Genomic DNA, 16441 nt, shown 5'->3' on the forward strand with positions numbered 1-16441 from the left:
TTTGCTGGGATAAAGCTAGTGTAATGTGGCTTCAGGGGGCATACAGAGAAGGAAAAAGCCCAAGTATATTTATGATAAAAGTGCTAGCAGAGGGAGCCTGTATAGTTCCCCGAATATGGTGGTAAAATTGCCATTGGCAAAAGAAACACAGAGAAATGGTTCTTCTAATAATTCTTTACCATTTTCCTGTTCTTCCTGCTGAGACTGCTAAATGCTTTGTTGGCCTGAATGACATTAACATCATCCCCTCCTTGAAATGTGAGAGCTATTATTATAATGTTCACCCATATTTCTGTGGTTGGGGAAAAGAAAGCTATGCAAGTACGAAAATTGATTATTATTTGTGTATTGGGAGCTTAGTCCCAAATGGCACACGGGAGTGTGAAAAATCGAAGATAATTGTCATTTATATGTTGTTTTCATAGGGTTGGATTTCAGCTATTTCTGCAAACCCCGAGTATCTCAGTGGGAAAGGACTCTCTTGAATACATGGTTTTCATGTTCCAAATACATACCCATTTATGTTTTAATTTAGCAGTCTTTGTTGTAAATATGTGATTATAATCTAAAATGTGATTTTACAGAGAGGGAAGCTGTTTTTCATTGGTGCCTCCTTCCGTACTTTCAGTAGTACAATCAGAAGCAGAACAACCTAAACTTTCAGAGACAAGAAGGGGGCAAGGCTACCTTTTGACTGAGACACTGGCGTAACTTCCCAGTGTCTCCTTACCACTGTTTGTATGGATTCAGCTGCATTCAGAAGAACCAACGTTTTACTCTTTATCTCCAAAGACAACATTTCTTAAGCTTTGGGAGTCTCAGTTACACTGAGGCTAAGGTGTAACAACCATTAAGAACTGGCCTGGATGCAGAGCTAGAAGGCATGGTGTGATAATGCCATAGGGCACAATGGGCTTAAATTACAGTCTCTCTCTCCCCATTCCTCTTCCTGTATGGGGAAACAGGACTGTGTCCTTCTTCCCAGTCATCCATCTGTTCCCCCTTCACTTACTTGCTGTTTCTACCATCAGGGTGAGGATGAGATTGGAGAGCCGGAGCAGCTATGGAGTTCAGTTAATGAAGGAGTTTCCCACTAGGTGGTAGTGAAGAGAATCGTGTCACATGTACTGGTCAGTGCACATTTTAATTATTTTTATCGAGGGGAATCCCACAAGGATCTTACAAGCAGAATAGCCTAGTGTAGCTCTGAGCTACACTGTCAAAACTGGATCTCTTGATTTTTTTTTTGCCTTCCCTTTCTGCTTATTTCCATGCTATTTGTTCCTCCCAAAATGAAGCAGCATTGACAACTATACCTGTCATGTCCTTTCCTGAAAGGTGAAGTGTGTACATGAAGTTACTCTGGTTCTCTTTCCACCTCCATTATAGCAGAATCAAGACATGGTTAGCTAAATGTCATCTAATGACATTTAAGCAATTTGGAGGTGAGGATTCTTTGTAGCCAGTACTTTCATCTGATTTTTCTCCACCACACTTGCCTCTGAGAGCTACCCTTCCAAACACAAAAAGAAAAAAAAGAACACCTTATTTTTGTTTGCTGCTAGTTTTGAAATACCTTGACAGGTCTAAGTAATGCATCAGTCTACATAAAAGGTTCCAGACAGAACAGGTATTTTGGAAGGACTTTGTAATGTCAGAGTAAACTGTCACTGAAATTCAGAGTAAAGCTCTCATGTAGGTCCAAAGACAGACTGTACAAAAGATATGCTGAGAAAATTATCTGGGGAATGCAAGCAGTGCTCCAATTTGCAGTAAGACCAGATGCTGGGTCTGCAAGGAAGAATAAATTTCTCTTGTGAATTCATCCCACTGCTATCCTGTAATGATAGAGCAAGCTTGTGAAATCATTTAGTAGTCTAGTCACAAAGCCTGAGATGCTGAAAAAAATTATACTTTAATTGCTCATCAGCTATAAATCATTTGTGCCAAATTAATGTGCTGGAAATTTTGCAAGACTGAGAAATTGGAAGCTATTTCAATAAGGACACAAAGCAGGGATATTGTTTCATAGATACCAGTATCAGTTTTACATCCTACTCTCAGGGGAAAAAAAAAAAAAATTAAGAAAGGCTCTTTAGTACCAAGACAAGGCTGAAGCACTGATTTATCTTTCCCTGTATTGATTCAAAAGGATGGCGAGGTTCTTTTTCCCTCTGGCATTTACTCTATCATAATTGATGAAAAGGGTAGCAAACAGGCATGCTGGAGGCACTGGGACTGCACCACAGTGGAGTGAGGATTCCAAATTATTCATCTGTTTTCTAATTATTACTGTAGGTTTTTCTGCTGTGCTGAGGGAGAATAAAGGCAGGGAACTTCTCCATTGTGCAAGTCCTACCCAGAGCCTGAGCATTTTTTTAACAGGGGATGTGCGTATGTGGGAACACCAGAATTACCACCAAAACTGCTTGACTAGGCTGTGTACCCTACAGTTCAACATTCTGAGCATGACTCGCTCCTCTCTCCTTGCATCATATCCACCAAAGCTTTCTATACCTACTGAGATGGACACAAGTACTGTGTATGGGGCCTAAGTTGGAGAGCAAAGAGCTATATGGTCAAATAGGGGAGAAGGTTTTTCAAGGTAGCCCAGCCTGAGCTGGATGAGAGGAAATGTTGGCATTACTTGCCATCTAATCTTTCTAGTACACCTAGCTGCCATGACTGACCCCAGCAGGGATCCCAGTAAGCTAGTCAGTCACGGTCCTTTGAATGTTTCCACCTCATAGTTGATAAATCTGATTCTCAAGCAGATTTTAGTAAGTAAGTGGGTAGAGTGCTGATTATGTCAGGAGCTCTAAGGTCATTCCTGTCCCCAAGGCCCAAAGGCTGTGAAAAGCACAGAGGATTTGGATGCTGAGGTGTGATGACAACCCAAATCACTTGTTTCCAATGCCCATACAGGGTGGGGGGAGAAGCCTTCAAAGTCCAGCACCATCTTAGTAAAAAGCACCGTTTCAGTGAAGCACAAGAATCCCAGGCATTCCCTCCACCGAGACCAAGTCAGTCTGTGTTGCGTGTGCAGCATCTCCCTTCTGCAGCGTCCCAAAACTTCAGGTGGCTGGAACATGTTGCAGTTTCCTCTTTATTGATGAAGGAACTAAGCTAGCAGAGATGAAGTGAGCCACCCAAGATCAGAGAGACAACTGGTAACAGAACTGAGAAGAAACGAGCCGTTCCTTATCTTCAATCCTGTGTCATGACTACACACCAGCCTAAGTTTTTTTTCCATTTAAGAGAATAAACGAGATGGACAAAATGGAAATTGTTTATTCAATCCACTAATAGAAATAAACTAGAGTGGGCTCCAAATGCTATTTTAGAGGCATCTGGCATCTCTGTAGATGCAATGAGAATGTCCCAATGTCTCACTAATTTTTTGAAGATTTTAGCAAAATTGTATTAAGGCACAGACTTTCTCCATACTTTTTTTTTTTTTTTTTTTTAAACAAATACCTAATTTTACCAGACCCGGCCATTGTTCTTCTCTTCATATTGAATGCAGTTACATCACCTCCAACTGTATGTTAAAACTGGCTCTTCTCCCTCCCACACCAAAAGGAACAGTGAACGAGACTGCACAGCTAGACTGGAACAATTGGTCTGAACTCCGCAAAGCCCTCCTTGCACAAATCACTGCAAGCGAAGTAACAGGAGATAAGGATTACTCAAGTGAGCAAACCTAAGACACCAGTTCTGCATTTGGCAGAAACGTAACCAAGGACTGTCGGCAGCGGCACCAAAGAAACGTGGGAGACGAGACCAGTATTGACGGCTGCCAGTCCCTCTGCCTGGGACTTGCACAGTTTTAAGATAGGGCTGGTGATAACGTGAAGCCTCTGATTTTTATTTGCTCAAAGTATGTTAAATGTTATTTGCCTGCCTTAAGGAAAAAAAAAAGTATTTTGAGCACTCGATCCTCTTTATTTTACTTGCTTTGTTTAAAAGATAGAGCGACCTCCAGAAACACACTGTGAACACTCGCATTTATGATTTACCTTACCTGAACTTTGCATTTACCACCTACCCCTCCATCAGAAGGAAAACCCACCGCAACAGCCACTCGAAGTGCTTCTGGGAGACGGCGGGAACTCGGCGGACCTGCCGGAACAGCGGCAAGAGCAGCCGGTTTCCCATGCTCGGAAAACCGCGGGACTCTCCCGCTCCATTAGGCCACAGCCCCGCTCGCCCTCCCCGGCCACCCCACCAGCCCGGGGAAGCCTGAGCCCGCGGAGCCTCTGCCCCCGCTTGGCTCTTCCCGGCCGGGACCTGCCCGCTTTTCTGGCAGAGAAAGCTCCGGTTCTCCCGCCCGCTACCCTCCTCCCGGCACACCGCGCAGCGAACCCGCCCGCCCGAGCCTAAGCGGCGGCGCCAAGGCGCGGCCGGGCCCGACAACCAGCAAACCACCGTCGCCTCCTCCTTCGCCCATCGGCGCCTGCGCGCGGCCGGCGGCGGCGGCGGCACGTGAGGGTGTTGTGGGCACGTGACGCCGCGCACGGCCCGGCCCCGGCCCCGCCCCCGGCGCGGCCCCGCCCCCGCCGTGCGCGAGCGCGGGGACGCGGCGCGGCCTGGCCTGGCCGCCCGGTGCCCGCCGCCTCCCCGCCCCCCCCCCGCCCCGCCCCCCCCGCCCCGCCCCTCGCCGCCCCGCCCCTCGCCGCCGCCGCCGCCTCGCCGGCCATGAGGCCCAGCCGCCGCCGGCGCCCCAGCGCGGCCCTGCGTCGCGGCTGCTGAGCCTCCGCCCTCCCCGCCACCACCATCGCCCTCTCCGCCATCCCCTCCCCGCCCGGGCGGGGACCCCCCCCCCCTTCGCTCCCCTCCCTCCTCACAGCCGCCGCCATGTTGGGCCGGGAGCCGCAGCGGGGCCGCCACTGAGCCCCGGAGCCTGCGAGGCGGAGGAGGAGGAGGAGGAGGCGGAGGAGGAGGCGGCGGAGGAGGAGCCCGGGGCCTGGCCGCCCCGCACAGCCCAGCCGGCCGGCCGCCCAGCCGCAGCCATGGCGGAGCAGACCTACTCCTGGTGAGCCGCGGGGCTGAGGCCGGGCGCCGGCGCTGCGGGCCGCGGGGGTGGGCGGGGGGGGGAGCGGCCCCGGCGAGGGCCGGACCGGGCCGCAGGGGGTGTTCCGACCCGGCCTCCTGCCGGAGGAGCGGGTCCCCGCGGCGGGGATGGGGTCCCGGTCCCGAGCGGGGAGCGGGGGGTGTGAGGGGAGCCGGCGCCGCGCTTCGCCTCTGGCCGCGGGACCGCCGGCTGCGGTGGGGGCTGGGGCATAAAGGGAGCTGCCGGCCGAGGGGCTGCGGCCTGAGGTTTAAGCGCGGCCGAGGAGGAGGAGGGATTAGGGGGAAGGGAGGAGGGACGTCGTGCGAGCGAGGGGATGGGGCGGGGGGGCTGCGAGGGTTCCCCGTCCCCGCTGACAGCCGGGGAGTGGGAGAGGGTCGCTGTGAGCGCTGGCGTGGCTGTCATCCTTCCCTCTGCCGGAGGTCTGCTTGGGTGAGCTGGATCTCGGCACGGCCGGAGGTGGTGTGGTACACGGCGATCCTCTGGGCCTGGAGCAGGGACGGTGCCTGCGCTCACCTTTGTGAGGCTGCAGGTAATCTCTCTGCCTAAAGGGAGATTTATGTCAGTGTAGGCTGGCTGGTAAGTCGGTGGCATGTGTGTGTGTGTGTGTTTTCACCTAGTGACAATAGGCTTGTTCTGTATACAGGAAATAGAATGAGGAGGAAGAGACCAGTTCCTGTGGGAAGACATGAAGTGTAGCAAATGAGAGGGCATTTTTTTCTGTGTCCTGACACTGTCTCGGGCCTAGCTGGCAGCGGATCAGAGAGACGGGGTTCGGTTTCTTCGTGTAATTTTGTACTGTCACGGATCGCAACCAAAATACCTCAAATAATTTACCTGTGCACCAGCTCTATTGACCTGACCGCTGCCGCAATTTAATCGTGATACGGTTACTGCATTTTAAATCCATTCCAGTGATATCAACCAGAGTTGTTTCCTACATTTTTTGAAAAAAGTTATGATACCCTTATTAAGAAAGCAGTTAAATCTCAGCTTTTGACCTTGGTGCGTGCTGAGTGTGGAGAAGGGATTGAATATGCAAGGAGTATTCCTATTCTGAGTGGTTCTGGAAATCTTTCCCATTACTTTTTCGAAACTTGGAACCCAGCGGGGAATTCTGTTCTGCCACATGTTGAGACTTTGGCAGCCCCTTCTCCCATCTCCTGTCACTTCTCTGTCAAGAACCCAATATAAGTATTGGTGGTTTGCTTCTTAGATGTTCTTATTTTGTTTCACGTGCTCAGTTCAGGCGGTGGTCTGCTCTGCTTTAAAACAACAGTAAAAAGACGACTTCTTTGACTTGAAGGATTAACTACATATTGTTACAGTAAATGCGTGGTGGTACAGATTTAGGTGGTTTATTATAGTTCAATTAGATGTGTCTAGTGAACTATTGTATTAGTGTGTTTTAATTGCAGAACGAAATTATAAATTTGTAAAATACTCCAGGATTTGTCAGCTTTCTTTAAAAAAAATGAAACAAAATGTCAGCTGCGCATTATTTTGATCTTTAACTACCTTGCTTTTTGAATGAGTGTCTTTGCTGTCGTAGTATTCTAAAGGGAAGGTTTTTAACAGAGGCTGGGAGGAGGATTAACTCTTCTTTAGGTTGCGTATTTTAGGGGAATGAAGTTGGGATTTAAGTTGTTCTTTACTGCTTGCTAGCTGGATCACAAGAATAGTAGTTCTTTCTTACAGTATTGAGGTTGTAACAGAACAAGGATGTGAAGCTTGTGTCTCAAAACGCTGCAGTTTTGTGTCTATATTCACTAACGTGTCCTCATATTTTTGAGGTTTCTGTCACTTTGCATTTTGTCCCGTGATCAGCATTGTCTGGGAGCTATGGAAAAAGCAAAACTCCAGTTTCAGACTAAGGAGTCCTGTTCTATAACTTGTGTGCTCTTCTCTGTGGATGCATGTTTAATTACTTCTAGCAACAATCTTGTGTTTGTTTATTTTTAATTGTGGTAATGCAACTCAGCATAGAATTGGCTAGCGCTTTAGTGCTTTTAGGAAAAATGCGCGTGTTGTCAGCTGAGGAAACTGGAACTTCTGTACAGAAGAGTTGTACAGAATTGTGTCCAGCAATTAGGGCAGTTGTACAGTTCTGAAGTTGGCAGATTGCATCCTGTCCGTTTGCCGGACCCGGTCCTTTTTCTGTGATGCAACAGCTGCTTTCTCAGAACGAGTGCTTTCCGTGTTCCTCGGTGTAGTGTCTAGCTGCTGTGCAGATACCTTATTTCACATCTGAAAAGACAAAATTTGACATTAACAAAAATCCTTTCACATACCTATCTTTGTATAAATGTAAATTGGTTCCTGGCCGCAGTAGTGTTTCCCTTTTGTCCAGGAGCGTAAGGCTTGATTACGCCTCTTTTTGTGCATAACTTATCAACATGTGTCATAGAATCACTGTAGCTTCCTCAGATATGATAAAGGTTTATTTTGGGTTTCACTTTTTAAAAATTGTCTCAGATGTGTTAGAAATACCTTGAAAAAATGTCCTTGCAAGCTATGATTACCGGACATTAGCATTGTCAAACACTTAGGCAAAAATAGGGCTTCTTTCAGTGACTGACGTCTCTGTTAATGAAGTTGTTTCGAAGAGATGAGAACTAATTCTCATTTTGCTATATTTATTGTTCTGTAAACATAAATCTGAGATTTTAAGGTGGGTTTATATTTTTCTTCTGATTGCCAAATGAAATTGATTACAATTACTTTCTTTTATTAAGATACTATAAGAAGGAGGTACTTGAGCTTTTTCTCCATCCCTTTCAAAATTTTAAATACGTAAGTTGTCTTTTGTCACTATTCTTGTTATTTCTTGTAACAACCTCTTCTCTTTTTTTCCTTCAGTAGTTCCCACACCTATGACCATCTGTACTTTTACTTAGCTCTTTTTAAACGTCTTAAATAGTCTTGCTGACCCAGTATTTCAGATATAGGTGCGTTATCCCCAAAAGGAGGATCTACTGAGAATTTTGCAGGTGAAACTGAATACTGTCATCCTGGAAAAACTAATTTTAATGCAAAATGTGGGATAAGTGCCAGATGGAAATGCTCCTTCAGAGGATATGCACTTTTTTAGAAAGAAGGTGTTGGCTTGTCAGTAGTGAGTAGAGAAACTTTCTTTGTGAAGTACGTGCAATAATAGAAGGAAGTTATCAGAGCTATGTATGATACTGCTGTTACTCAAATCTTCAAGCCACAGAGGAACGCCACTGCTGGGTCGCAAGGTTGCTCGTGATGTTCTAGATTAAATGAGAGCTAAAACGAGTTTTCTGCGAGTGGAATGGACTGGGAGAGGAAAGAGGTTGTGGAATACCCCTTTTCCCTTTGCTTCCTGTCTGTATTCCAGTGAGGAAATGGGACTGGGTAGCGACAAAAGTTCCTGCTATAACAGGGGAGGGAATAAATAAGGGAAGAGCTGTTTGCCCATCACCAAAGTGTGAGTAAGAAGTTAGTAAATGCCAAGGATTTTATCTTGAGGCACCAAGCTGTTGGAAGTATTACAATAGATGAATATGGAAGCAGCAGGGCCTAGATCATTACTTTGTGAAGTACTTGGTCTGTCCTTAATTTCTGGCACCTTGTGGTGAGATTTTTGCAGGGGATCCTATTTAGAGGGCACAGCAGCGTGTGTATCTTGTTTATCTTCAGTTAGTAGGTGTTTAGTGTTTTTCAAGGCCTGATGTAACACCCCCTCCCTTTTTACTGTTGCCCAGTCTGGCAATAGAGATTGCTTTGTTCCTTTTTTGCCCTTTGAATGCACAAAAGATTTTCACAGCTTCCTTCATATGTGAAGAGAGAAGGGGATTTCTACACCAAAACCAAATATATTTTTAATTTTTCCTTTCCCAGAGCGTTGTATAAGAGTAATACAGATTGCAATGTGTGCGTGTCCTGTCAGGGTGATGATTAGGAGACAGTCTGGGAGGGTAAGCAAAGAACAAAAAAAGAAGCCGCTGTATTGAGTCACTAAGCTTAAAAACAACTGAACTCCCTCTTAAATGTTTTAATCAGTGGAATGATTCTTGTATTAGCCATCAAATGTTTGATGAGTGAAATGGTGGTATATTTAGAAGCTTCTCTACGTAATGCAAAGGGCGTGGAAATTAAGTCTAATGATGTGTCAGAGTAATCAATAAAGCTGACGGGTTTTGGAATAAGTGTAAATGTACAATGCCATCTTTGCTCCTGGGAGAATTCAAATCAGTTGGTGTTAAAAATCTTTCTAGATTCAGAAGTCTTGAGAGTTTGCTTTCATTGCATTTAAGCATTTAACATGCTACTGCCATGAATTAAAATACAGTCTCTTCCAGAAGACTGAGGTAGTGCTTTTAAGTCTTAGTTGGCTGGATTAGATGTATATGTGGGAGGGTAGGGAGTAAGAGGAGCTACAGCTTGTTGACAGAACTTGTCAAGTGCTAGTAAAATAATTTTTTGCATTCAAGATTTTTTACTAGCTTTGCGCAGTTTAGGTTGAGAGACCTTAACTGACTAATTAAGGTGTTTTGAGGATGGGAGGCAGTTTACAACAGAAACAAACCAAATCATTCACCTGAATTTTTAAGGTATCGCACTTTTTAGGCAACAGATTGCAAAGCAGATAGATGAAATTCTGTTGGGTGTACTGTCTAAAATCTGTTGTGAAAGCTTGGCATACAAACATGGAGTTTGGCCTTTAATCTTACATTTTTCAGGAACTGAAATTACGGGCCACATTCCATTTTAACGATTGTTAGAAGCCTCCTGAGGACAAAGATGTCATTGTATGAATGTGTGTGAGTATCTGGCATCAGAAAAGTGACTTAAACCTCAGTAAATCTGAGAATATCAGGTTTATAGTTAATATGTTTGTCTTCCAGTGCCAGTCTCACTTCACTTGTTTGTTATCCTCCCTCTAGCTTTTGCTATCTCACTGTATGTCTACAGCACTGGACTGAAAGACAAATAAGGCAAAGAGCATGGGCTTAGTTGAAGCTTACAGTTACTTGAATGTACACATATATAATGATACTGATTAGCAAAGAGAAAAAAATTGTCCCGCTTCAATGCAAAGGCTGTATTTACTAACATATTAATAATTTTTAAAGAAAAATTTTAAAGTGAAGAACATGAATCAATGTTTTCTTGGTGCTGATGTGCAGCACCTGTTTTAATTAAGAGTTCTGTCAGTTCTGCCTTTAGCCTTTTCAGGATATTGCGGCAGCAGAAGTTAGTGGTTCCTTGCTTTTTACCCAGTGATGAGAGAACTTTGCCAGGATGTAGGAGATTAGTTCCATCCCCCAGGGTTTCTGACCTTGGGTCTCTCACCTTCCAGGGGAGTGCTCTCATCACCAAACTATGTGTTATTCAGAGATTGAGCTTTGTGTGTCCATTGAAATCGTTTCACTTCATATAGAATACTGTAAATATTTGCTGGGCCAGGAAGCAGGCATGCCTTTCTGCCTTCATGATCAAAATACTAATTTGGGATTGGCGGGGACCTGGGTTCCACTTCCTGCCTTGATAAAAATGTAGTTCGGAAGACCAAAGGGGCTGTAGTCTGTGGGGGTAGTTCAGGCTGCTTTTCGAGAGATGAGTTTGAATTCCCACAAAGAGAAGACAACCTGAATATGATTTCCTGTGTCATAGATAAATGAGCTGTTAGGTGTGTGGATCTACCATTATCACTACCTTTTCTTGTGGCTTGTGTCAGTTTTGATGAGCCTGAGAGCATCTCTTTCTTCTATTGAAGAGTGTGATCCAATAAAGTAATTGCTTATTTTGTGCACTTTGAGAGTTTGGTATGAGTCAAGCAACCTGATGCTGTTGGAATTTGAGGAATTGTGTGTGGACCACCAAGCAGGCCAGATGAATTGAGGATATTAAGTTCTTCTGAGATTAGTTGTGTTTTGGTGAATACCACGGTTTTAAATACTAGATTCAGTTGCTGAAATCTCTGTCAATAATCGGTTGTCGCTGAAACACAGTGCCAAAAAATGTGTACTTATGAAACCTTCCTACAAGAAGTAGTTTGAAATACATGTCATGCTTTTTAAAATGCAGTGATTCCAATTTCCCAAAATTTGGAAGAAGAGCAGAACAGAATTCTGGTCTTTTTTAGTATCTCAGCTATTTTATTTCGTTATTTCGGTAATGTGATGTATCAACAGCTCTGGCATACGTGCCACCATCTTTATTGCCCTTTGACATTTTATGATGACTCTAGGCATTACAGTATACTCTAAAACCAAATAATTGACACAAGCTGTTTAGTCAAACAGCCTAATTTAATTCTGGTGACATCTGAGTAAAGTTTCCAGGAAGAACCAAGGCTGAAATTGGTCATTGTGCACATTTTCTCATTGGTGCTACATTGCTTTGGTGTAACTGATAAAGATTAAAATTTGAAACAGTTCAGCCAATTATGTGGGTTGAGTGGAGTGAAACACAAGCTAGTGTGCTAGCTGAACTGGATCCAGGCAATCAAACTGACTTTGAAACTTGATGATTTAATAAGATTAATAGAGCGTATATGTCATTGCAACACTTCCTGGTCCCCTTTCTCCCTCTCGAATTCTTCTGAGGATGCTAACGTTGATGATCTTTTCTCCTACATCTTTTACAAGTGGTGTCTGTGCTTGAAGTACTCTGATCTGCCAGACCAGGGTTCTCTTCTCATGTGCCATCCCTACAGAAACTCGGCTCTCATGATACACTAAGTGTCTCTGTCTACCAGAACCACCATGATGACGTTATCCTGGAACTGATTAATTGTGTAGCTGTTGTGCTGTCATCTTCATTATTAGATTCTGTTGAGTATTTCTTTTTAGGGCCAGGACTAAGCCTCATGTCCCAAATTCCCTTGGATAGCCTCTGTATCTGTATGTCACATTTAAGTGGCGTGGTGTAGACAGGGGTGTCAGAAAGTCAGAAAGTTCCGCTGACTTTTTGGAAAGATACCCTGTAAGTGTTAACGAATCAGTTAAACCAGAACATTTTTAATATCCAACGACAACAAGGATTCAAAATAACAAATATATTAAATGAGACGATCCTTATACTTTGCTGTGTGGGGACAGGGTTTAAGGATGGAGTGGCTTTTTTTTTCAGGGTATCAGAACAGAGGTTCTTTAAAATCATCACAGCCAGTGTCCTGAAGTAGAGGGGAACACACTAAGAAAATTATTCTCTGTTGCACAATGTTGTGCTTAAGATGCCTCCCTTATTACTGAAGGTGCCCATGTAGAAGCTAGAGAGATATACAATCATATCTTACAGTTTATATATGATAGTATTTTCCCTAACCAGTGGAATCTGAAACGAAAATGATGGTGTTTGACTCTCATTTCTTCTCTCCTTCTTCCTTCTGAAAACAGTATTTTCTTCTGCGTCTGTCAGGTTTGGATGTTCTTTCTTTACTTCTTGTAGCTAGTTCATAGGCTTTTGACCCAAGAAAGTATTTTCCTATGCAGCACAGGTAAGTAGCTGAAGACTGTGAGATGATTCTCTTCCATTTTTACACCTTAGCCACATTTCTGCAGGCATTTCCACAACAGAGGTAGTGTGGGGGAAGCGGGAGGAGACCCAGGGCGTTCCACCCTCTGTTCACACACACAATCTTTAACTTTAGGCATGAGTTGGCAAGCTTACCTGCAGGAGTAGGCTTGAATCTAGATTATTCTTCAGTCCAGCTGCTGGAAAAAAAATAATGTGCTGTGCAGTGTGAACTACTGGCTTTTAAAGCTGAGCACCCTCCAGTCATCTGGTGTTATTGATTAGTTCTACCCGGTCAGTGCTTTTCTGCTTGCCACTTTCTGTCTCGAAAGCCTGAATTTACTTCTTCATTCCTATGGACTCTGCTGGTTTTGGACAGAGGTATCTTTAAAAAGTCCTTTTGTTCATCTGATAACTAGCCAGAAGATAACTTCTAGTAAATTTGCAATGATACATAATTTTAAATAACTTTAAAAGTTTGTCAGAAGTTTACAGAGATCAATAGAAATGTTAAGAATTTACAGAGTTCCACTGAATCACAGAAGTATGGGAACTCCTTGCTTACACCATTTTCTCATGTCAGTAGTACTGCAGATAGCAACTTCATGCTAGAATAGCAAAAGCACTGTACAGATGGATTCACAGTGCAGCCTAGTTTCAGGTGGTACAAAAAATCAAGTGGTCTCAGCATGTAAATTTAGTGCACTTGTCTCTACAGCAGTGAAGCACAGGTAGTTTTGCAGGGGGTTTCTCCACACAGGTTAAGCTAGTAGCAAGTGTATATCCTTAGGATTTATTTTAATTTCATTAGTTACTTGGATTAATAAGTTCAGCTTACTCCACTTGAGAGAGCGTAGCTTGGGCAAGGACTAGCATTACAAAATGTTTGAGCTTTGCGGTAGTGTCATCAGCAGGACAGAGTTAAACACAGCAGCTGAGTTATGGCGCGCTCTGACGCAGTGTTAGTTCTGGTGTCTGTGGCACTTAGCAATCTGCCATCCCTTCTTCTGTTGGATAGCTAGCTCCAATTTAAAACTTGATTTAAATTTATTTGGAAACTGTTGTAGTGGGTAGAAATTCAACAATGAATTCTGAATAATCATTGTAATTAGGATCAACCAGCTGTTGGTACAGATGTGTTGAACCTATAAGACCAAAGCTCAATGGTATGTTGTTATACAAAGGACTGTTTTTACTAGTATAAATTTACCACTTTCAAGGCTACAGTTGTGATTTATCTCACCATCATCTGTGTCAGACCCATTTGGCAAGATAAAATAGGTGTAGCGTGGCTTTGACTGACTTAGTCAATGGGAAGTCCATTTTCCAGGTGACTGTTAGCTAAAGGTGAGGTTGGTGAAATAGCAGGAGGCAAACAGCCAACAGAGCTGGGTTGTATGGATTTCTGTAGCCTGTATTACAGACTGGTGAGGTGAGGTATGTCTGTGTCTTGCTTTCTAGGTTTGATGGCGCAAGGTCATTCTGGTCCTTTTTAGAAGTTCAGATTGATGCTCTGTTTGCTGGAGGAAAGATTAGCTCTTCTGTGAACTCTTTTCTTGAGGTGGCTGATCTTATACCTTCACTTGAATAGCTGCTCTGAGAAGTTAGCACAAAGGGCTAAAAGCTCTCATGGGGAATATTATGATCTCTGCAGGGTTTTGAAGATAAAACGTAGAATCTAATTAAGCTTTATGTTGAAAATAGTTTAAAGAGCTTTTTTTTTTCTCTCAAAAAAGGAGACTTTAAAGCTAAATAGTGAAGAGCTAGACTTTTTTTTTTAATTTTCTACTAACGACTACTTCTAAAGCAGATGCAGCTGTAAGCAGTTACAGATGGTACAGAACAGAAAGAACCTCTTTATCATACTTAAGTGCCTTACAAGAACCCCAATGTTAGTTTTCCAGCTAGTTATCTTTCTCTTTATTTTTTTATGTTTTTGCAGATGGAACATAAAAAAGAGCTACCTTAAAGCTAAATCAAAAGATGAAAAAAGTCTGCCATAAACCAGAAATAAATTCTCTGCAGGGTGCTTTACTGGAAGAAGTTTCATAAGATTCCCAAAGCACCCTCTCTAAAGAATGTTCCTACTTCTTGTTGTCGTCACAAAGATATTTGGGCTAGAATTTGTCGAAAACAGTCTCCATCTGTTCTTCTGCTGCCTGTTTTTTGCACCTGGAACTGAAGCTGCTACCTTAAGCCTGACACTCTCAACTGTTTTAATGTACCGTGCTTCTCTTGCGCGCAGGTTATAAGGCAGAGATCAGGCCTTGTCCAGTCTGTGACAGGACACCTTCTCTCATGTATGCAGTGTATTTATCTGTAAAGTGGCCACATTTGTTACTGTCCACACCTTTTTTTTGAGTTTGCATCTCTCTTAATTGGAGGTAGCAAAAACAAGGTGCCTGTTTTGATGGGCTGTATTTTGTATTTTCATGCCAGCTGAATCCCCTCGCTTCACTTCATGCAGTTGTGAATAGTTACGTTCGCTTCAGAATCTCACCAGCCATCATCTGACAACATTAATTTGTCTTGATACAGACCCAGCATGATGAAAGCTGCTTAAATCTGGCTAGACAGACTGGATACTCTATAGTTTTGACTCGTACAGGAATATACTTTCAACATTGTCACTGAAGATTCATAGTTTGGTGCTGATGGTGTTAACTCATTCTTTTATGGTTTTTTTATGAAAATAGTGTTTAATTCTACCTAGGCATGTAATGATAAAGTATATATCGTAATCCTGTACTGTGCGGGTAAGTCAACTCATCAATAGCACTCAGAGCTGCTCTTTCTGTATGACAAGGTCATATTGATCAATTTGACTTTGGTTTTGGCTTGTTGATTGTAAGGCTTTGATTAAACTATTAGTTGTTAGTTTTATTTTTTGATTTGACTTCTGAATACATTGCTAAAAAGAGTTTGGATTTCCAAGCACATAATCAATAAAATACTGGCCTAAGTGTCAGAGGTATGAGGTGTGGTTTTGTTCTGGTTTTTTAAGTAAGCAGTAGAGTCAATATAGATGAGATAACATCCTCGTTTCTGACTTTAGTGATAAAAACAAATAACCTTTTTTCTGATTAGAGAGCCTACTACATTTTGATACCTTAAAAAAAATATTAGAATCAAGGTATTCTGAATATTTGTAACTTAAGTATGGGAATTGCTATGGAAATTCATAGAATCATAGAATGGTTTGGGTTGGAAGGGACCTTAAAGATCATCTAGTTCCAAACCCCCTGCTGTGGGCAGGGACACCTTCCACCAGACCAGGTTGCTCAAAGCCCCATCCAACCTGGCTTTGAACACTTCCAGGGAGGGTGCATCCACAACTTCTCTGGGCAACCTGTTCCAGTGTCTCACCACCCTCACAATGAAGAACTTCTTCCTTTCATCTGATGTAAATCTACCCTCTTTCAGTTTAAAGCCATTACCCCTTGCCGTATCACTACATGCCCTTGCAAAAAGTCCCTCTCTGGCTTTCTTGTAGGCCCCCTTTAGGTACTGGAAGACTGCTATAAGGTCTGCCTGGACCCTTCTCCAGGCTGAACAACCCCAACTCTCAGCTTGTCTTCATAGGAGAGGTGCTCCAGCCCTCTGATCACCTTCGTGGCCCTCCTCTCGGTGCGCTCCCACAGGTCCATGTCCTTCTCATGTTGGGGGCCCCAGAGCTCAACGCAGTACTGCAGGTGGGGTCTCATGGAGCAGAGTAGAGGGGAAGAATCACCTCCATTGACCTGCTGGTTACGCTTCTTTTGATACAGCCCAGGGTACGGTTGGCACCGAGTTAAACCTTGAAATAACAGGTTTTTTTTTTTTATATTGGGATGGAAAGATGCGTTTTGTCTAGGAAGTACTGCAGCATTCAGATCAATATTCTCC

General features: G+C 43.6%; 1 protein-coding gene across 2 annotated transcripts in view; it reads left to right on the forward strand.

The window, feature by feature from the left end:
• The first annotated feature begins 4654 nt into the window (after positions 1-4654).
• The window catches only part of SPPL3 (signal peptide peptidase like 3), a 61596-nt gene continuing 49809 nt past the window's right edge, over positions 4655-16441 (forward strand). For both annotated transcript variants that reach the window (XM_052795502.1, XM_052795504.1), the window contains exon 1: positions 4655-5035. In XM_052795502.1, the coding sequence (XP_052651462.1) occupies positions 5013-5035 (23 nt within the window). In that variant the 5' untranslated portion in view covers positions 4655-5012. The remainder of the gene's footprint in view (positions 5036-16441) is intronic.

This window comes from Harpia harpyja, chromosome 9 (genome assembly GCF_026419915.1).
Source record: "Harpia harpyja isolate bHarHar1 chromosome 9, bHarHar1 primary haplotype, whole genome shotgun sequence".
Lineage (NCBI taxonomy): Eukaryota > Metazoa > Chordata > Aves > Accipitriformes > Accipitridae > Harpia > Harpia harpyja.